At 43.5% G+C, this 22,575-nt stretch overlaps 1 protein-coding gene across 2 annotated transcripts in view; it reads left to right on the top strand.

Annotated features, from left to right (window-relative positions):
• RGS6 (regulator of G protein signaling 6) overlaps positions 1-22,575 on the top strand; it is a 1,064,816-nt gene that overhangs the window by 770,057 nt on the left and 272,184 nt on the right. For both annotated transcript variants that reach the window (XM_085627281.1, XM_085627283.1), the window contains exons 9-12: positions 4,614-4,695; positions 7,396-7,470; positions 14,763-14,861; positions 17,071-17,132. In XM_085627281.1, coding sequence (XP_085483407.1) covers positions 4,614-4,695; positions 7,396-7,470; positions 14,763-14,861; positions 17,071-17,132 — 318 coding nt within the window. The remainder of the gene's footprint in view (positions 1-4,613; positions 4,696-7,395; positions 7,471-14,762; positions 14,862-17,070; positions 17,133-22,575) is intronic.

The following is a 22,575-nucleotide window of genomic DNA, read 5'->3' as shown; positions in this document are numbered from 1 at the left end:
GTTGTGCTGGTCAGTATTCCGGCTTCGATAGTCCCGACCCACATCATCATCGCTGCTGACAGGTGAAGATCTACAAAGTGGACAAAATTTGCAATCTTCACAAAGGGACAAGATGTTAAACTTAGTTAAACTTTGAAGCCACAATTTACATTTTGCCCTTCACTACTAAGTGGTCATTATTTACAATTAGTATCTACTAAACGTCAACAAGTCATACAGGAGTCTCTTCCTAATCTCATCATACTGCAAAGTGTGGCATCATGTCTGACATAATTGTGTACCAGTCGTCAGACCAGAAGCCTCATTAGTGGATTTTGAGCACACATGGGTTTTCAGGGGTGCTTGACCGTGGCATTCTTTGACTGGAACTGGCAGACGTAGAATTCTCTCCACTAAAATAGTTCCTCAGAGGAGTCAAAACTTGGTTTGCACAGTGCATGCAGAGTAAGGGAGCCCATACCTTTGGTAGGTGATGCGGGTCTTGCACCCCTCCTTGTGATGGGGCCCCCCAAGAGGATCCTTGGTGGTAGTTGATGTAGATGTCAGTGAAGTGGCAAAATGGGAGATTCATGGAAGATCACAAAGATGTCAGCTTAACAATCTGGCCTTAGTATCTGTATGCATAGATCTATAACCTATTCTGTCGGCGGACCATAAACGAGTATCACAATTCGCACCCCGAATGGAGCGAGACATAGGATATGTGGGGCCACGGAGGGAGTGGGTGCCATTTCCTGACTGCGGGCCACAAGGAGGTTTCCCCTGGGTGGGGGGCATGGCCGACTGCAGTGTACTATCGTGCCACTGGCAATATTGCAAGTCTTGTGGTTACGGCTCATCAGTGGGCTGGGCAGGCTTTAAAAAGTGGGCGAGATTGGGGCTGGGTCTTTTCGCCACCGCATCTCACCGAGGAGACCACTCAATGCTGCACTGCGGTCCAGAATCCTTTTTCTTCCGTAATCCTTCTAGCTGCCTTCGGATTCTTTGGCAGTGTGAGCGGTTCCCGCCCAGCTCATTTTGGTGCTTGACTCGCGCTCTCGCCTAACTTTCTGACCGTGCAGTGCCCGTTTGGCAGGCGGTGCTCCACATGCAGCCCAGATGGGGTCCAGATGTTCGGTGAACCATGCTGGCCTGTGGCGAGGTAAGCTCATGGTTAGCAGTGATTTATCATGTAACCCTTGCAAGTCATTAAGTCATACATTCACAAGATCAGCGTCAGTGGGGCCTCAAAGGGGTGTGCTGGCAACATTCGGTAGAGTTGGGATGGTCGCTTCCACGGCCCCAGCCTAACTTAGCACATGCCCATTGGTGCTTTTGGGACACTGGCCTTTTGGGGCTTGGAGGGTGACATCTGTACCTGGGAACCAGGGCATGACCTAGTTGTGCCGGCTGGCTGTCCGATGGGTGTGGAGGAGTGCCAGAGGCACGAGCGCCCTAGGGCGAGCAGGCCTTCCGCATTGAATTAAGATCCACTACCTTACAGAAGGATGACTTAAGAGAAGCTCAGGGACTTTCACACAAGAGTGATAACCCAGAGATGGGCAGGAAGGATCCCGGGATAAAAGCCCCAACCATGAGCTCACCAAAGCTAGTTGCTGGGTGGTAGAGGGGTCAGGTGACTCGATGTATGGCTAACTCTGATAAAACATGTGGAGAAATGTAGAGTCATATACAATTATGGATTGTGCTGTGATTGAAAAGTTTTTTCCTAAGTTTGGTAAAAAGTGTAAATAAAAAACATCTTGAGATGTTTGCAATCTCTGACGAGAACAAAAGTTGGGTCTCAGGCTGTCTCCTTGGGGCAGGAACGGTGGGTGAGCGGAGTAAGGTGAGGCGTGGAGACGCATCTGGTTTGGTGACTCAGCGAAAAGGGACTCGATGTGTCCCCTCATGTATTATTATTTTTGATCCTTCTGGCCAGTCTGATTGACTCTGACTCCAACCTATATCGGAGGAATGTTCCAAATCTCCGACTGTGGATGCAGCAAGTATCTTCTTTGCTGCAGTTGAGTGACTTCAATAAACTTACACATGGAACATATGTATGAGTAGGCAGTATAGTAGCATTGGTGATCACCAACTAAGCTTGGAGGTCCTAGTCCATTAGCTTGACACACAGGATCTCTTTTAGATACACCACCTGCATTAGCTGTCTGAGTGTCAGACTTCGAGTGTTCGAGAGTGCAGCAGCAGATATCAGAATGGTTGGCCGACCAACGACTCGCCCACGGTGCGGGGCGTGACTGCCTAAGTTCTGCTCTGATATCTGGGGAATAAGGGCGATAGAGGCTTCACTTGTTGGTGTGCTAGGACAATGTTCTCCTGCAGCAAAGGAGAGTCTTTATTCTTCCCCAAAGCTGCAGGGAAGGATGCCTGCACCCCATGGAGATGGGGTCAACATCCATAGGTCTTCTCTATCAGTGGTTGGCCATATCTCTATTACTAAGGTGGAAAAGGAACTATATCGAATGTTCTAGAAGGTCTGGTCCCCGAGCAAAGAATATGAAAAGAAAACCTGGCATCCAGCTTCCATGGCAGGTTTCCAGCTCCAATTCCCGCTTTCTCTGTTAGCAGAAGCATAAACCCCCCAGTGCCAGGGAAGAATCAGACCCATCAGGTGACACCACCAACTACTGCAATATTCTTAAAGTGGCAGCAGCACATCAAGGGGGTGGATTACAACAGTAATTATTGTGTGAGGGAGAAGACACCCCACACTAGCGGGCCTATTAGGATGGCAGGCGGACTTTTGTCCGCCCGCCACCCTAGCGGTGCTGGGACTGGCCACCAGTGGTGAAGTGGTCCCGCACCGGCAATTAGGATGCCCCCGCCCCCTCTATTCCCAGCATTGTGGAGGGAGGTGCTCACAGCACAGCCCGCCACAATGCTGGGAATGCACATCGTGCATTGGCATGCAAAAGGTGACAGGCACCGCGCGGTGCCTGCCACTTTGTCTGTGCCAATGCAGGGGGGTACCATAGGTACCCCCCATGTGCCCTCACCACCCCCCAACATCCTGGGGGCCCGTTACGGGCCCCCAACTGCAAAATCTGCCACCACGGAAAGGCTGCCTCTCGCTTCCATTCTAATATGGATGGTGGTGTCTAGCAGACACCACCACTATATTCAACCCTTTTTCGCCCGGTCGACTTGTCGACCGGGCGGAAAAGCGGAGGACGGTCTTCCCTTCCACCACGGTACACCCCGCCATCATAATATAGCGGGGGGAAATAGGAGGCGGGCGGGGGATGATGGTGGGCAGATCGCCACCGCCATGCGGGCGGTGGCGATCCGCCCGACATCATAATAGACCCTTGGGTATCTACTGAGGAATTGGGGGAGGGGGGCTGTATAGGCTTCTTGGTTTTAAATTGTGACATCATCAAACTACCCCTTGGTCAACACTTCCGAAGGATCACACACTTCCTCAGCCAGTGTGATTTACAAGGGTTTCCGTTAAAGATCTGAAGGTCGATTCATAGAAGCATTTATGAGTGCAGGAAGTAGTCTTATAGGAGTACTCTTTTATTTACTCCAAAATGCCTGAATAAGCCCCTTAGTCTGAATATATTTGACCGAAACAGGTTGATTTTCAAGTAGTGCTGCTTCACATGCTTGTAGATGTGAGAGTGGGTGTAAGTTGTTAGTGTTATACTGATCAGGCAAAAACAACCTCAAAACAAAAGTAGGAATGTGCATGTCAAGGCGCGTTGTAAAAAAAAAAAAGCATTTTAATATGGTGTGCTGGATGTATTTACAGGCACTGAAGAGTGTCAGCCTCCTAGTGGTCTGAAAAGTGAAAACACAGTATCTGCCAGGGTCATTGTTGGATCATTAAAGCATTCACTGGCGCAAAAACAGCCCTGTTGCTAGGCATCTGGTGCGTTCTGCCCCTGGGTCATGCCTATATGCTCAGTAATGGAGAATAAAGTGTGCAAGCGGGTTTTGAGTCAATTTTACGCAATATTACAACAGAAAATTACTAGTCCAATCCTGATAAGGAAATTTGCACTTACATCCTAATAGGAGATATGGGTAAAAGGTGTTCCAACTGCACTGGTGGCCCTTTGTGTCACTAGTGAATAGGTGAACATGGCTCTTTTGGTCATTGGTCAGTGTATAGCGCCATGCATTCAACAGGCTTCTTTCACGCAGGTGAATGCCCTTGAAACCTTGTAACATACATATTAATTTCGAGATAATCTGTCGTTTAGTGCACCCGGTAAATACTGACATCTCAGGGTAGTTATTCAGCAACTGTGCAATTTATGATTCAATCCCCGAGAATGAGGTAGGAATGAGGCATAACATGCGGGGCTTGTGCACCCAGTGGTCATGTGTGTTTTTTCTTTGCAGCCTTTGTTCCTCAGGCGCATTGCTTTTCCTGGTGAAATGTGTCCGAGTAAAATTACAGAGGTGCGCTAATTGCGCTAAATTAATTCGGGGTTTGCCTGGCACTTGTAAGGTGAGGTTGGTATTCCACCCCATGCTTGAGACGCAGCATGAAATATCCTAATTTGAGAGACTGTTTGGCATGGAAAAAATGCAGAAATGAATGTGCTTCTGTTTGTTTGTTTTTTCCCCAATAAGTGTGATTTTTTTCCCTTTTCCAGACTTGACAGAAAAAAAGATAAAACGGAAAGGAAAATTTTGGACAGCCAGGAGAGGGGCTTCTGGGATGTCCACCGACCAGTGGTAAAGTTTTCCATTTAATATTAAGATTTAATTATTACAATTATATATACATTGAAAATAGAGGGGCGCGCTGAAGATGCACATGACATATAGAAATCCTTATGCTTTTCAAATACCATGAAAAGTGGTCTGCACTTATGTCTCGAAACTCGATGCATGAAAACATCTCCTGTCTTTCCGCAGTTTGTCAGACTTGTAATAATTCTGTGTAAGGGGATTAACAGGAGGCCAGCTGAGGACAGGACTGCTGTCCTAGTTTGTGAGTTTTCATCTGCCGCAGAAATGAAGGTCTGGAGCCTCAAACTTAAGTGTCAATAATAGCATTTGGAGGTCAGCATCCCCTCCCTGGTTCATAGAATCTTAGATGTCTGCAAATAATCACAGAAGGGATTTTGCCATCCCATAATTCTGCGCTCCCATAATCCCACCAGTATGGCGGGAGCAATCTTGCTCTAGGGTGCGCTCCAGGGTGGGGTCACCTCACAGGTGTGTGGGTACTAGCCAAATATTTTCAGATAGTTTCCTACCCCAAAAATGCTTTTTTCAATTACTCCTTTCAGTCACATTAGTAAGTGTGCGCTCATTTTAAGAATGGGGAGGTACACTCCAATGTATAGCTTATAAGGGTCGATGGGATTGATTTCCTCCACGGGTAAAATCATTTTCACATATAGAAATGTAAACATAAGTTATTAAAGTGTAATTTGAATTGAGTTTTCCCATGTGGAAAGGTACACAACTTAAAAGTGCCCTTGAAAAGTTCATTTCTTCACTGGGCTTTGAGAATCATGCCCTATTGTCCAAGGAGCGGGATGGCGGTGGGATGCAGAGAGGGATGGACCAGAGTCTCATTCTTCCAAAGTTGCTAAAAATCATAGAATGAGCTTCAATCGACTTGGGTAACGAGGCCACCTGGAATTGTCTGCGCTGCGACGCCGCAGTGCCATGGCAGCAAGAGCCGAGTAGAATAAGCTATCTTCTCACCATTTTTAACCATCAGATTCTTTCTCAGAGATCCCGGGAGGTCCTTTCTTACAGAAGCGAGGTCTTCTCCATTTCTTAGAAGAGAGCAACATGAGTGGAGAATAAAGAGCAGAGCACCGGCTGTACAGGGGCAGAGACATTCCAGCAGGCAAAGGACATTTTAGTCATAAACAATTCAAAACAGAAATTGTCAAACAAGGAGAAAGAAGGTCTGAAGAAAATAAAGATTTGTTGCACCTACAGGCTCAGGGTGTCATTCGTAGGTCAGAGGCATGAGTAGCAAGGCACTGTATGGAACCCGATGACAAATGATATGAATTATAATTCTAGATGTTTGTAGAGATAAAGCAGTTTCTAAGTACAGGAGAATGAAGAAAAGTATTATTATGATGAGAAGGTGGGTGGATGAAAGCATTAGATACAATAATGCCCTGATGACTAAATGAGCTTCTAAATGATGTGTGTTTTACATGAATGAAGAAACTCAGAATGCAACGCCGATTGAATAGGGACACGTGCAAGACTATGATGTTGTCAATGAGGACAAAAACACGAAAAGGGACAGACCAAACTGTAAATAAGAGGCAAACTTCCATGAGGGAAATAGATTGTGGAGTACCTATGTCGTTTCTATAAGGCAGGTCTGATGTTACATCATATGTGAATGATGAACAGACACAACCCTGCATATTTTGGGAAAAAGAAAATAGACTTTAAGCCAGAGGATAAAAGAGGGATTCAGGTATAGAAAGGCTTCCAAAAAGGTACCAATTCTTTCCTTGTGCGTCCTCTGTAGTTTTATTTACACAGAAAGTTGTATGGTTGAAAACATGGATCATTGCATTCTGATATTCTTCTGAACAAGCTGATAATGGATTCCCAAAATACATTGAGTGATAACCATTATCTGAACTATGCATGAGGATAGAATCAGGGCACATAACTAAAATTGTCTTAATTTTGAGGATTATCAATGAATATAAACATTGTCAGTATAGAGGTTATATTGCAAATAAAATGAAAAGACAAATTTGGCAGTATAGAATTGAGTAGCAACCCTTACAGTAATCACTCCGTACAACACAAATCAAAAAGCAAAGTTCTTGGCTGCATGTGTAGCTTTGCAGCAGTCAGGCTGACCTGAGAGCTCGGCTGAAATGAGGGCTCGGCTGACCTGAGAGCTCGGCTGAAATGAGGGCTGATATAGATTTTCAGTAGAATTAGTGCATCAGAAAACTGGTAATTTATGCAATCTTGGCACTTTCAATCCTTTTATGTTGGTTGATATAGCTCATATTAGAATATAAATGGTTGGCACTTACCGTACACTTGTCTTTTCCACGCCATTATGAAGCATCTCTAGTTGTACGGGGGTAGAAACGTTACTACTTCATGGTATGCATTATTATCATTTCACCTCCTCACACTCTCCATGATGCCCCTGTAGAACTTTGCTTTAAAAACAGACATGCATTAACTTCTGAGGTGATTTGATAAAGTCCTACCTCTTCTCTGACCAGCAGGCCATCTGCGTGAAACACTGTCTGCAAGGTAGTAAGGGTGGATCACCGGAGAAGGACCAGAACTGAGATCCTGTGGTCTATATTCAATATATAACCAGGGCCTGCTTCTGACATTAATTTAATAAATGTTAGTTGATGGAGACTAGAAAAATAATTGGAAAATGGAATTTAACTCTATATTGTTCTCATTCAGCCTGGATGTGTGAACACGACAGAAATGGACATTCGGAAGTGTCGTCGGATGAAAAACCCACAAAAAATTAAAAAGGTCAGTTTCATGAACTGGGAGGAAGTTCTGCAGACATGCCTGTGGTATTAACACTCCAGAATCTCTTGTGAACCCAAGTATTTAACATATGTGAGAGGGAGGGGGGATATCACACTTATGAGACTCCATGGCTCTTTATAAAGGAACCATCAGTACCATGCATCGACCCAGAAAGACCTATGAAAACAAATTTACCAGATATGATATATATATTTTCCACCACCTTGAAGTCAATGGTAATCTTCCACCTAAGTAAAAATGTTGTTGTAATGAGTTTTCTGTATGGTCTATTAACATTTATCAATCTTCCTCATACAGTCTCTATATTACATAAGGCCAGAGTTACTAAGGTGTTTTATGGTCCAAACCAGAGTTTGCAACTTGAAAAGGTTTTCCTATGTATCAGCCTCATTTTAGGAGACAGTAAACTTTTACCAACTCCTAAAATGGGATTGTGACTGGATACTGATTCGGTATTGGGAAGACGCATGTTTTGGGCATAAATTCCAAATACTGAATCAGTACCCTATGTATCAATGGTTTGCAACCATAATTCTAGCTATGAACAATTGAAGAGTTGCAACTCCCAAGCTGGGGTGATAACTCGTTAGCAAAAGGGAAGGGGGTCCCCTTTGGACTCCTCCACCCCTTTGTAAATTGTGGAAAACGTTTTCAAGGGACCACAGCTAACGCTCTTAGAGGCACATTTACAATAAGGAAACTTTTTTTTTTTAAGTAGCCTTGTTTCCTCTAAGGAATCCAGGCTGCATTAAAAAGGTTTCTGTATTTATATACAATCACAGACATGATGGTCTGATGGCCCAGGCATTCCACCATTCCTGTGATTGTATCCAGTTGGAGTGAGTCCAAATTTTGCAACCTACCTAATGAATATTAATTAGGTAGGTTGGACTCCAATTCGCAATTTCAGAACCTGACCTATTAGTACATAGGTCGCTTTGCAAAATTCCACATCGGTCTCAAAGTTCAACCAGATATTGCAACCAGTGTAATGATACCTCAGACGCTGGTGTTCTGTAAGTCCATTAGCTTCTGACTGACGGTGTACGAGCACAGGTAAAGCAGAACAGACTAGACTGACCTGAAATGAAGTCAGGTAATCAGTGCTTTGCAATTCCACCATTAACAAAAGAATGAATAAAGCTCTCAGCCTCATTATGAAAGGCACACAACTTACAGCGAATGACTACTATTTCTGGGCGGTAATGCTAGGAAGATGTGGACATGCGCTAACACCAGCTTATCACTGGTTGTAAATACCACCAGTGGTAATGTGGGGTTTAGTAAGCATGCATAGTTCACACTTTTCAGCACCCCAATTAATCACAACGCTGCACAGAGTGTCTTCCAATACTTGGGTACACACCTAGTCAAATGTAAAAGGTTAACACCTGTACTCATAATCTCTGTGCTCTAGAGGCTTTAGAAGTAACTTGAACAGCACCACAGTTCAAATAAAATGTGTATTTTATAAATTGAATATCTCAGAAATGTTGCCAAATAGATTACGCTCTTGCAATGCAGCTCGATTTAGACAGGTTGAACAATTATAAATGCTCACTTAATCCATGCAGGCGAGTCAGAAAACTGCAGTTTTATCCGAAAAAACATGAATATTTTAACCACAACAGCTTCTAACAAGCATTTGCAATGCACTAGGACTCACATTTACGCGAGAACTATTGCATTGCATTGCAGACAACGGGAGCTGGGGGAAGCACGGACAACGGGAGTGCGAGCAGGGGGAGGGGGGAGAAGGGGGAGAGAGGCAGGGACAAAGTAGTGCTCACAGTCTAAATAACACGTACCGTACCGTGTAACACTGGGAAAAAAAGGGGACAGTAGCCATGGGAGGGTACAAATGACGATATGGCCATAATAAGGAGGGACTAACAAGCCTCGTAATCAATCAGAAGGCAGCATTTACGAAAGACAATGACACAAACCAATAAAAAACATGGGCGGAGAGTGGGCAGAGCTTCCACTGCATACTCCATTACTGCATGACTTGCAGAGCGAGCAGCGCATGCGCGCTGCTACTATAGGCTCTACCTAAAAATTTGCAGGATGAGAGGTCCCAGGTGTTCATGTTAAAAAACTTTACAGGTTCAGAGCTGAACACATATGTATTCATAGACGGTCGAAATGCACTGGAACACGAGCTTTGAGTCAATGTGGACAGCTGTTCTCAGGCTCTGATGCACCTGAGGACTTGAAATAATTCCAATAAACAACCCTCTTTGTTTTCAAAGATATCAAGCTTTATTTTGAATACAAAATGCTTGGCGTTCTGTAATACTTCAATTTTGGGGCCTTAAATATATTTATCCGCACACCTCCACTTGCCAAAAGAGATGCCTTGGGCTTTGCATTTTATGGCTTTTTTATAGGGAAAATGTAACCAGTTTAAAAGCCCACAAACCTCTTCACTTCTCCTGCTTAGAAGGTTTGTGGCATTAGGACACGCGGAATAGGGTTTTATTGCTTTAATTGCTTTCTTTTCCTTGGGGTACTTTAATGTTTGGAAAAAGTAACCATGTATAAAGAAAGTTCAATTTGAGAGTATATTATGTGAAATTCCAGTGCACCTTTTCAAATGTTGAGTTGTAGCTCAATAGCTCAACCTCCCCTCCTCCCCCCCCCCCCACTATCTGTCTGAAGAGTATTTTTGTGGAAATGGATTTCCTGGGTAGTCTTGTTTAAGGATGTGTTAACCAGTGGCCTTCTTTGGCACATGGTATCCATGCAGAGAAGGATTCAGGAAAGTAAAGTGCCGCTCATTTGCATTGGTACAGGCACTTATTCGCCAACAACAAAAGACTTCCCCTGTGGAGAATCCCCCCCCCCGTGAATGTGGCAGTGCTCCAATCCACCCACCCACACTTGCCAGGAGTAAATGTGTCTGTTCGTAGGGTGTGAACTCACCTGTAAAAGACCTGTGGATACCAATAGACGTGCAGGCTGGTGGGTGGTCACCTAATGCTGCAGACAGACCCTACCAGCAAGGGTCATAAATCATCGCCACTCTCAAATATGAATTTACTGAAATTCAACAATGCAGGCCGAATTTCCGTATTTTCCACATACCCCCAGAGAGCAAAATAGCTTCATTTAAGAATCTTTATATTTTCCACATACCCCCAGAGAGCAAAATGGCTCCATTTCAGAATTTCCATATTTTCCACATACCATCAGAGAGCAAAATGTCTCCATTTCAGAATTTCCATATTTTCCACATTCCTTCAGAGATCAAAATGTCTCCATTTCTCATACTCTAAGTCAGGATGAGGAACTAATGCCAAGCTCAAGGTGTTTTGGGCTCATGAAACATAGCTGCTCAATAAAGTTTGTGGATTGGGCCGAACGGCACTACATAACAAGCATTGGCATAGCCAATAGGTCTCGCCTTTGGGACCTTATAAGTGTTTAGCCATGCAACAGTTGCATAACTGAACACTTATAAGGTCCCAAAAGCGAGACCTATTGGATATGCCAATGCTTGTTTTAACTGCTGCAATCTATTGAAGCATCAAGGAGAACATCAAAGCGGCCGCACGGCCGCGAAAGTGAAAGTAATCGCGGTAAAGCGCACATGCACTGTAGCTCTAGGCTGGCCTGGTAGCACTTTTTGGAGCCCTCTCAAAATGTCTCGCCAGACCAGCGCATGCGCTGGGTCAGGCGAGACCTAAAAATACTCTAAAGGTATATTAATATATAGCCTAACCTAGTAACTAAAAGAAATTGAAGAACATCACAACAGCAAAAAAAAAACTGGCATCCCACTGGATTTAAAGATTAGTCAAGTGGAAAGTGTAACTGTTTATTTCGCCTGTCAATATCTATATCTGCCTACATAGTAGTTGAATATAGGTGCTGGGCAAATGGGGAAGGCTGACCACTCCATTCCCACCACCGAGCTGGGAATTAACTCTGTTGCATACAATATTTTGCCTATTTGCCCATACACTCCAAGAATGCACACAGAAGCAGCCAACATGAGTTTCGGCACGGTATAATTGAAACCGTCAACTTCATCAGGGCTATACATTTAATGCAATAAACAGCTTGGTACTTTATATCTCTTATTAAATTCAGTAAACACACACCTGGTGTGCCACATGTGCTCAAAGTATCTCCAGCATGCTACCAAGAAAAACAACTTAAAAGCGAAGTGCTCACTTAGAATACCCCCGAAGTGTGACCATACCGCTAGCAACTGCTAATACTCTCTATTAGAACATTGGAATGTTGGTAGCTCCGTTGAAAACAATGGAGTGCTCTGGGCTTATAATGGCTGGTATAAGCCCGGAGAACCAACATTCCAATGTTTCTTTGTTCACAGCTCTGGCTGTGAACAAAGACTTCAGGGAGCCTGAGGGGATGTGAATCCCCTCGCGCTCCCTGAAGGCTTTGTTTTGTTAGAACATTCTGCCCTCTAGTGGCAGAATGTTCTAATAGCCTTATAGCCCTTCGTAGCAGGGCTATACCGGCTTTTAAAGTCCCGCTGCGTTGTTAAAGTCCCTCGCCTTCGGCTCGGGCCTTTAACGCTGCAGCGGGCCTTTAACAGCGGGTATAGCCCGCTACGGCGCGCTATAAGGCTATATTAGAACATTGGAATGTTGGTAGCTCCATTGAAAACAATGGAGCGCTCCGGGCTTATAATGGCTGGTATAAGCCCGGAACTCCAACATTCCAATGTGTCTTTGTTCACAGCTCTGACTGTGAACAAAGACTTCAGGAAGCCTGAGGGGATGTGAATCCCCTCGCGCTCCCTGAAGGCTTTGTTTTATTTGTTAGAACATTCTGCCCTCTAGTGGCAGAATGTTCTAATAGCCTTATAGCCCTTCGTAGCAGGACTATACCGGCTTTTAAAGTCCCGCTGCTTTGTTAAAGTCCCTCACCTTCGGCTCGGGCCTTTAACGCTGCAGCGGGCCTTTAACAGCCGGTATAGCCCGCTACGGCGGGCTATAAGGCTATAGTATTATATGCAAACATGCATTTCCATTCCTATGTTATTTTCAATTAGTAACCCTACTAATCCTCTTAAGACAACCCATCATGATTACAACTCTGGATGTTTCACTGACCAGAAATTGATTGATTGATGGATTGATTCTGGTCACCATATGTCAGGAGAACCTCCAGCTTCAAGGTGTAGTGAAGAACAAGGCACAGAGGCCCCTAGTTAAAGCAATATGCAGAGATTATGTGCAATGAAATAGCAATTGTAACCATGGTTGTAGTCATCGGTCAGCGGGACTTGATTGCTCCTGCTCATGTATCCTGTTTCAGTCCCTCCTGGTCTATGCCTGCCTCATGGTGAGTCCACCCACAGGCACTGAAACAGCCCCAAGCGACCGCCCCCTGGCTTCTGCCACATATTTTGGATTTTAAGGCTGTTCTGATGAATTCTGTCTCCATGGGTGTCTGCTGTGGAGTTGTATTGCTTCTCAGTGGCTGCTGAGATGCTCTTGGGCTTACGATAGATGTTAGAGCCCTGGTAATGATCCTGGACTTTGTTGAGCATCGAAATGCCGTCGACTGATTATACCGCAGATCCACTTTTGTATATATGATTTGTTATGACGGGCTTTGTTGTTCTTCTTATTTGGACCCACAAGATGATCACATTGTTTACGTACTTGCGTCACTTATGAAGGAACCCCGAGCACAGTGGCCCTCACTGCGCTGTTTTTGTGACTTTAAGTGTTTGATTGAAACTGTCCTTTTATTACACATTATTTCTGCATATTCATTCAGCGAGGGACCTCTTTTTCATGTTCTACCAATTACCCCTGGTCCCTCACGATTACTGGGTTTCCATTGTGTTATAAAAAACTACTCAAGGAGTAGTTGAGGCATCAAAAATGGAAATGTTAGGATTCTGTCCTTGAATGTGACCTTGCGTGGGTGAAAGCTGTCGATCACAGATCTCATTCTTGAATGTGACCTTGCGTGGGTGAAAGCTGATGATGACAGATCTCACTCTTGAATGTGACCTTGCTTGGGTGAAAGCTGATGATCACAGATCTCACTCTTGAATGTGACCTTGCGTGGGTGAAAGCTGATGATGACAGATCTCACTCTTGAATGTGACCTTGCTTGGGTGAAAGCTGATGATCACAGATCTCACTCTTGAATGTGACCTTGCGTGGGTGAAAGCTGATGATGACAGATCTCACTCTTGAATGTGACCTTGCGTGGGTGAAAGCTGTCGATCACAGATCTCACTCTTGAACGTGACCTTGCGTGGGTGAACGCTGATGATCACAGATCTCATTCTTGAATGTGACCTTGCGTGGGTGAAAGCTGATGATGACAGATCTCACTCTTGAATGTGACCTTGCTTGGGTGAAAGCTGATGATGACAGATCTCACTCTTGAATGTGACCTTGCGTGGCTGAAAGCTGTCGATCACAGATCTCACTCTTGAACGTGACCTTGCGTGGGTGAAAGCTGATGATCACAGATCTCACTCTTGAATGTGACCTTGCGTGGGTGAAAGCTGATGATGACAGATCTCACTCTTGAATGTGACCATGCGTGGGTGAAAGCTGATGATGACAGATCTCACTCTTGAATGTGACCTTGCTTGGGTGAAAGCTGATGATCACAGATCTCACTCTTGAATGTGACCTTGCGTGGGTGAAAGCTGATGATGACAGATCTCACTCTTGAATGTGACCTTGCGTGGGTGAAAGCTGATGATCACAGATCTCACTCTTGAACGTGACCTTGCGTGGGTGAAAGCTGATGATGACAGATCTCACTCTTGAATGTGACCTTGCTTGGGTGAAAGCTGATGATCACAGATCTCACTCTTGAATGTGACCTTGCGTGGGTGAAAGCTGATGATCACAGATCTCACTCTTGAATGTGACCTTGCGTGGGTGAAAGCTGATGATATCAGATCTCACTCTTGAATGTGACCTTGCGTGGGTGAAAGCTGATGATCACAGATCTCACTCTTGAATGTGACCTTGCTTGGGTGAAAGCTGATGATCACAGATCTCACTCTTGAATGTGACCTTGCGTGGGTGAAAGCTGATGATGACAGATCTCACTCTTGAATGTGACCTTGCGTGGGTGAAAGCTGATGATGACAGATCTCACTCTTGAACGTGACCTTGCGTGGGTGAAAGCTGATGATGACAGATCTCACTCTTGAATGTGACCTTGCGTGGGTGAAAGCTGATGATCACAGATCTCACTCTTGAATGTGACCTTGCGTGGGTGAAAGCTGATGATTACAGATCTCACTCTTTTTGCAGTCAGTATATGGAGTAACAGAAGAATCTCAGTCTCAGAGTCCTGTCCACGTGCCCTCCACAGTCATAAGGAAAACTACGAAAGACGACTTACGGAAAAGGGTGGGTGTTCTTTGTAATAAGGCCAGTATTGTAAGTAGTGTTTGTCTTCAAATGTGAAGGTACTGAACTTGATGTGTAACATTGTTTGAACCTGAAGAAAGAGCACATAGATGTCATGTAAACTGATACATGTGTATTATAACATACAATGTTATCCTGTGAGCATATCTAGATTTTTCACTTTCAATGAAGTCATTGCCTTGAGAAGTCCTAGATGTTGCTATTGTCTCCTGCTCTCCTACTACACTTCTGGTAGATTACACCCCTCTCTTGTATGTACGATCACAATAACCTCATTATACTGTTTGATGAGGAATTCCCTGTTCTTCACGTCTGTGTACACATTTAAATTCACACAATGCACACCTAGCGGGTTAACAATAGAACACTCTCTGTTAATGGGGAAATGATACAAGTCTGTGTACACCAGTCTCAGTCTGAGGTTTACACATTTAAATTGCACAGTGGTTTCACATTTCCCATATTTACAATTTTAGGCAGAGGGAGATTAAGTAGTTAGCCCAGAAAAGTGAAATTTTCTGTCATGCACTTGAGCTGAGATTGGAACCCAGGTTCCAAAGTCCGCAGTTCAGCTACTGGGTCGCGTCTCCCAAAACGCAGTGTACCCCACCCTCAGTCATGTCACGGTCATTCATGGTGAACTGTGCAGGCTTGCTGTTACAGGGACCTCTTCCCTAACTAGTTTAAATATAGTCAGCTATAGATTTGCTATGTGCATCTCTTTGACACCCTTTCTCCAACTCTCATTTAGCTATGGGAAATATCTGATAATCATGAATCTTCTGAAATTGGTTTGTGTCTAGTCCAATAATGGAATTACGAATCGTAAGCGATGCAAGCTCTTCGCTTTGGGTAGCAAGTCCAATTGAGTACTTACGTAAAAGCAAAGCAGAAGTTATCAAATTAACTAGGACTTCACTTTCAAAAACATGCTGTCTCAATTGTCTTCAGACAGATAACTTACCTCCCCAGGATGCCACCATTAAAGTAGGGGGTTGTGAAGTTGTAATTCCATTGACAACATTTTGCATAAATTCTATGACAAGTGAAAGCTCCACAAAGGGTTGAAACCAAAGTCTCACCACAGAAAACGTCCTATGTGAAGGCATGGCTGTTGTCACAGCCACCAGTTGGCCATGAAGAGCAAACACTGACAAGCCCAAATTAAACCTGTTAATCCAAAACTCTAGAGTCTGCAAGGCGCCGCAGGAGAGAAGAATGAACTCATGGCCGGGACCGCATCTGCCAAAAGCCTCCTAGTGAGAGCTGTAAGCCTTGAGGGTGTAAGGGCCCTGGAAGCGCTCAGTGGGAATGAAGCTACTCATTTACTCAAGCCCTCACCCTCCCAGATTAAAATACGCCAACTAAAGGGAGGAGCAAAGAAGCAATTGAAAGGGCTGGTCTCCTGAGTGGAATCCCACTGGGAGGACACTGATAAATGTTTGAGCAGAGGAACGGCATCTTCCTTGCCGGAAATGGAGCAATTGGGATCAAGAGTGACTTCTCCTTCCAGATTCTGAGAAGAAGCACCCTCCATCAGAAGTGGGAAAATAGGTGAGGGAGGGAAGGTAATGAGAGCCTGGGGAGATGGCATATAGACTGGGGGCTTTGCTGGTCCTGGTAAAATAAAACTGAACCCAGTGTCATTCACAAATCAGTCAATCTGGTGGAAGCTGAAGGATAGGCAGATCTGGAGGAAGGGATCCCCCCTCCAGGAAACAAGTACGGAAAAAAGAAATATAATGGTTTCCAAAGTGCTCCTTCACCTCCTTTACTTCACCCGCAGCTACTTTATTCATTTAAAGTGCTGAGTGCCTCCTATCACCCTCATCAAAAGACTATAGAATAAAACTAGTGCTCAAACTAGAATTTACTCAATTGGGTCTTCTCAGAAAGCAAGCCACATTGGGATGTTAATTATCACGTACACTGGGCAGGGGCGTGGCTTCTATTGTGCCGCAGGTGCAGTGACTCCAAGGCCCTGCTCATAGTGGTATTTTATAATTCAAACAGCTCTAGGGTCCATGCGCACTGGCTACACCACTCACGCTAGTGTCCTTATACAGAAGTAGACAATGTGGAGTTTTCTGTTGATACATACATGTCATTTACTGAGATTACAGAGTAATGCGCATTACATCCTATTGTGTTAACATTGGTCTTTTCTTTCCCTGTCTAATCTCTGCAGATAACCTTTCTCAATGTGCAGATAGACCGGCACTGTTTAAAAATGTCCAAAGTAGCTGATAGGTAAGTGGGGTGTTGCTATATTTTCATGGTTTACTTCCAGATTAAGGTGTTTGGTTTCTGTTGTTTCACTGTGTTGAGCGTGCACTTCTGAGAAGTAGATTATGCAGGACGTGACCTGAAGAAGCCTCCAATAATACTGCAAGCAGAGGGTCGCAACATTTTCTGCATCACTTGCCTATTGGCCAGAGGGACGAGTAGTGGGTGGGTCAGATACCCTGTATGCATGAGGGACCCAGTGCTTTAAGGGTTTCTAGAGGGGGTAGGACCTTAGAAGTGTAAGTAAGGAGCTATTAAACTGGCCAATCTAACATATGGTACATAGTTTATTTTTTTTATTTATAACATTAAATAAAAAATGAGCACTGACAGTATCCAGTTGATAGAGCGCTTCAAATTTAAGGAATTAATTATGACAGCCGTGTTTCTCAATAGTGTAAAGGATGATAAGATATGTAACGTATTTACATTACATAACTTGTCAAGAGGTAGTCATCAGTAACATAGGCTTATTTATTTGAGTATACATTCAGAATCCAAGGAAACTTATTATTATTTTGTGTGTGCAGTTTTTGTAATATGCATAAAAAGAGCCGTTTGCCACAGCGAGAATAACATAAATTAGCAGAGAATAGCATTTACTTTTGACAATTTCAAACATGTTCTCAGGCTAGATTTTTAAAATAGTTAAGTAGAAACATTTCAGAAGATAAAAGAAACAATTTTCTTAACTTTCTATTGCACTGTACATCAGTGTTTTTAGAGGTATAGGTAGGTAGTTGTGGACTGATTTGTGTAAGTTTACAAAATGATCATTTGAAAGTTTATTATTTTTTTATTTGGCCTCTAGCCGTGCCTTCACTCAAAGCCAGAGACTTATGACAGTAGGGAATGGTGACAAGGTCACAGGAGGGACAGTGGTGAGCTTGGTTCCAGAGTTACTGAGGCAGGCTGCTCCAGAGCTGCGTGTAATCTTTCTTTACAGTCTTTCCTCCATGTTTATTCAACCTCGTCTTTGGTGCAAAATGCATTTTCTTGAAGAAAATTTCTTCTCCCTCTGTCTCCAACCAAAAGCACAAGCTTCAGGATGGGGTTGTGTGGTCCTTCCTGCCAAGAATGAAGAACAGCTTAGACACATGATTCTTAAGTCCTCATATTAATACAGATAAAGAGAGGGAAACTCTCTGGTTGAATCAATTACCATAAGCAAGTACCTTTAAAGTAAATTGCCACCTTTTCATTAGTAAACCTTTTTGTGGTGGCTTTTAACACTAAATTTTAACTTAATAATTACTTACCTTTCAAGTCTAAATCCACATGCAAAGGTCAACGTGATGGCAATATAAGAAAAGGCAGTCCAACTATGGTGCGACGTGAATGAATGGGGTCGAAGTAAAGGGAAGTGGAAGTAATGGCGGTTCTTTGCTTAAGTCGGTAACTTGAAGCATCATGGCTGTGGCTCAGAAAATACTGGCGGCCTTATACACTCTATAGGCAGGGCAACTGGAATTATGCGACAGGAGAGAGCCAAATTATGCAGCAGGGTTAATTAAACGAGGCCGCAAGAAAAGGCAAATTATGCGGAGTAATGCAGCACATTTTATGATAGTATTACTTCATTATTTTTTCATTTTTAAACTGGTTAACACTGCCTGGCCATTGGTTGCAATTCATCAGTACCAGCTTAGCACCCCAATATAGCAAAAAGCAACAGAAAGGTGACCAGTCAACCTTTGCAAAGGGCCTTCCACTGCGCTGAAACACTGTGTTTTTAGTAACTTTTGAACAGACCGAGCAAGGAACAAAATTAGTTTTTTTGATAAAATTTGCAGATTATTCGACAGTTGATGGATTATGTGGCCAATGCCGCAAATCTATAAATATGCAAAAATCACCACAGCCGCACAATTGCATAACTGAATGAATGAATGACGCAGATTTAATATAGCGCACAGCTACTCAACCTAGAGTGTCCTGGCGCTGAATGTGGACACCAGTGGCAGATCACTGAAGTGTGACTTATTCTTGAAAAGTCAGGTTTTGAGGAGTTTCCTGAACATTGACAGGCCGGCAGGGGACTCAACGTAGCAGGCAGGCGGTTCCAAGTTTGTGCACTCAAAAACCCGAAGGATCTGCCCCCTATGCGTGCTAGGCGTATTTTGGGAATGCGTGCAAGATCTGCAGTAGAGGATCTGAGGGTCCTAGTCGGAATGTAGCGGTTAACACGCTTCTTGAGCTACTTGGCTCCTACGCCATGGAGTGCTTTGAAAAATATCACCATGGCTTTGAACTTGATTCTTTCTTTCATTCGTAGGCAGTGCAGAGATTTGAGGATGGGAGTCATGTGAGATCTAGGCTTCGGTCTAAGGATCGCTCTGGCTGCAGCGTTCTGCACTAATTGTAGGCGCTGAGTAAGGTACTCAGCTAGGCCCAGGTACAGGCTATTAGCATGGTCCAATTTTGACGTCACCAGTGCCTGAACCACGATCTTCCTAATGTCCTGTGACAACAGAGGGAGGCATTTTTTTTAGCATTTGAAGTATACCAAAACAGGAGCCAATCAGTGTTTGAACCTGAGGGCCCATGGGAAGGGCGTTGCTGTTTTTAACCCTTTCTTGGGCTAACTGAGGTGTAGATAGCTCCATTGGCCACCATGTACTCCAGTTACTGCCAGTTGACCGAAGAAGACACTCTCACAAAGTGTTTGACACTGGTCCTTTGTGACCCCAGATAAGCTGGAGCCAGGATTGGAAGGAAGGGAATGCCTGACACCTCAGGGGGATGGAAACCTCTAGAAGCTTCCTCTACTTCAAAGTGGGCCCTAGGTATAAATATTGAACCCTTTGACCCAACTTTTCAGTACACTTCTGGATCTGTGGATTCTGTACGAACAAGGACTGCTGTGCTGCATTTACAGAAGCCTGCCACATAATTTTGACTTCTTTTGCTGCATAGTTTAGTGAACCCCGCCGCATAATTTGATCCTCCACTGTCCCATAATTCCAGCAGCTCCAACTATATCACTGCCAAGAAAGGTGTTTGCCAGTGTGTGCGCGCAGCAAAGGATTCCTACGTCAGAAGCAGGTGTGTTTCATGAGCGCAACACTATTTATGGAATGAACTGTAGAAGGGACTAACATGGTCTCAAAGACTGCCAGATTTTTCCAATATTTTTGCCCATTTTTATGACCTATGAAAGGTATCACTACTGGCACTCAGGTAAGTGAAGTACAAATACTGTGTAGCCTTCACCAACGTTCTTTTAGCTGACATGTTTACTTCAATGCTTCCACGCATGAGCTCGGCTAGCAAAGATTTGCGTTTCACTGGCACAGTAGATAGAACCCCCTCCCCTCCGCTGCCAAGTTGAAGCAATTTCATCTGAAGCAAGGCAAACCCTGTTTTAACGATTCACGCAGAAATATTCCCTATTATGATGACCATTTTTATATGTTATCTGGTGCTGCCATCTTGTGGTTTGTAGATGAATTTTATTAAGATGTTCTGTAATCAAAGCTACTTCTGATCATTAAAAATCATTGTGAGCTACTGAAGGCCAAGTAACTTGCACATTGTTACCAGACACCCCCCCGCCCACTTCATTGACTTTGAACCTAATGTTCATGGAGCCCCATACTATGATTTGAACAAAATACTGTGACTCGGGGTACTATGATAGGGCTGCTATGTGTGTCAGTGACTGCATGGTCTGTGGGCATGTATAACAAGCATTGGCATAGCCAATAGTCTCGCTTTTGGGACCTTATAAGTATTTAGTTATGCAGCACAATATCCTTGGTGCAACAACATCAGCTGTTGCATGGCTAAACCTTGTACCTTCTAAGTGTTAAGCCATGCAACAGTTGATGTTGTTGTACCAAGGATATTGTGCTGCATAACTAAATACTTATAATGTCCCAAAAGCGAGACCTATTGGCTATGCCAATTCTTGTTCTAGTAGGAGAGATGCTGATCTCCGCGCACATCTCTTGATTAATGCCCGGCAGCGGTATCGACTCTGTGGGACAGCTTCAGGTTTTGGCCAGAGGTTGCTCTCTGTCAGAGCAGTAATATGGGAGGTGTGACTCTAAAAGCCTCACACGCATGCTAGTCTCACACGCATGCTCACTTGTACCACATGAAGCCCTACTGCCCTCACACTGTTTAGAGGACAGGAGGAGAAAAAACCATTGGCATCTTATGTTGGGACATCTAACATGTATTACCTTTATTGGAATATAAAATTAGCCAGGATATTAGGGCTGGAAATCACTCTCCACAGCTATTGATTATTGAATATATATATATATATATATATATATATATATATATATATATATATATATATATATATCAGAGTAAATAATTAATGCATGTAGTCGGTCAGAGGTGAACTGGTGCCAAACATCTGTCTGGTGTGTTGTGACACAAAGACACAACTGCAAGGCTACTAGTAATTTGCTAAGACTCTTAATGCAAATATATATATATATTACTAGGGATGAAAATGCAGAATGTCACGGCGCCACCATTTCTTTTACTCTCTCCTTGTTACCCATTTCTTAAATGGAGCAAGTGGAAAAAGGTTATTGTGAACTATTCTATTGTCTGCTGCACTAATTGAGCGCTGAAATGACACTGTCTGGGAGCAGAAGTGCAAAAAGTATTGAAAACTATGTAGGAGTTGTCACTAAATGAGATGAGGGATTTCAACGCATTTGAAATAGCAATAGCAGAGCTTGATACACATTACTAACCAAGAGTGAATACTATACTTGAAAGATATCATTTTGGACTGAGGAGCCAAGTAAAGGATGAAACGGTGAAAGAATTGGTTAATAGCCTCAGTAAATTGGCTTCGACATGTAAATTTGGTGAGACCTGAGAGGAAAGAATTTTTAACCAGTTTGTACTGAGATGTAATAATCAACAAAATCAGAGAGGTACTTTGGATGAAGGATGAACCACCTTGTAGGAGGTCTTCATAGCGGTGAAACAAGTAGAACACATGTTGAAATGTATTGAAGAAAAAAAAAGTATAGCCTGAAAACCTGGGTTCAAATCTATCTTCCCTACTTTACCAAATTGTCTGATCATAAGCAAATTAATTCCCTTCCATGTGCATTATTTCACTGTCTTAACTCTCCGACCACCTAGAAGAAATTCAGTTCAGTATGTGCACTATATAAAAATCTAACTTACGTACGATTTAATAGACATATATATATTTTTTCAACATTTTCTTTATTTCGATTTCTTACAGGATTATGACTTCAGCAAACAACAATGCACCCAAAAAGGAGCATTCAGAAAGAAGAAAAAGAGCTGCAATATATCTTAATAGATACCCTAAAAATATATCCATAACGTCATCAAATCCAGATTTCAAAGTATAAAGTGCAAGCAGGGAAAAGTGCACATATATTTTAGAATCACAGTCAGGTCA

Source organism: Triturus cristatus, chromosome 9 (assembly GCF_964204655.1).
Source record: "Triturus cristatus chromosome 9, aTriCri1.1, whole genome shotgun sequence".
Lineage (NCBI taxonomy): Eukaryota > Metazoa > Chordata > Amphibia > Caudata > Salamandridae > Triturus > Triturus cristatus.
Note: the sequence above shows the minus strand (reverse complement) of the source record. Positions and strands in the feature narration are given on the sequence as shown.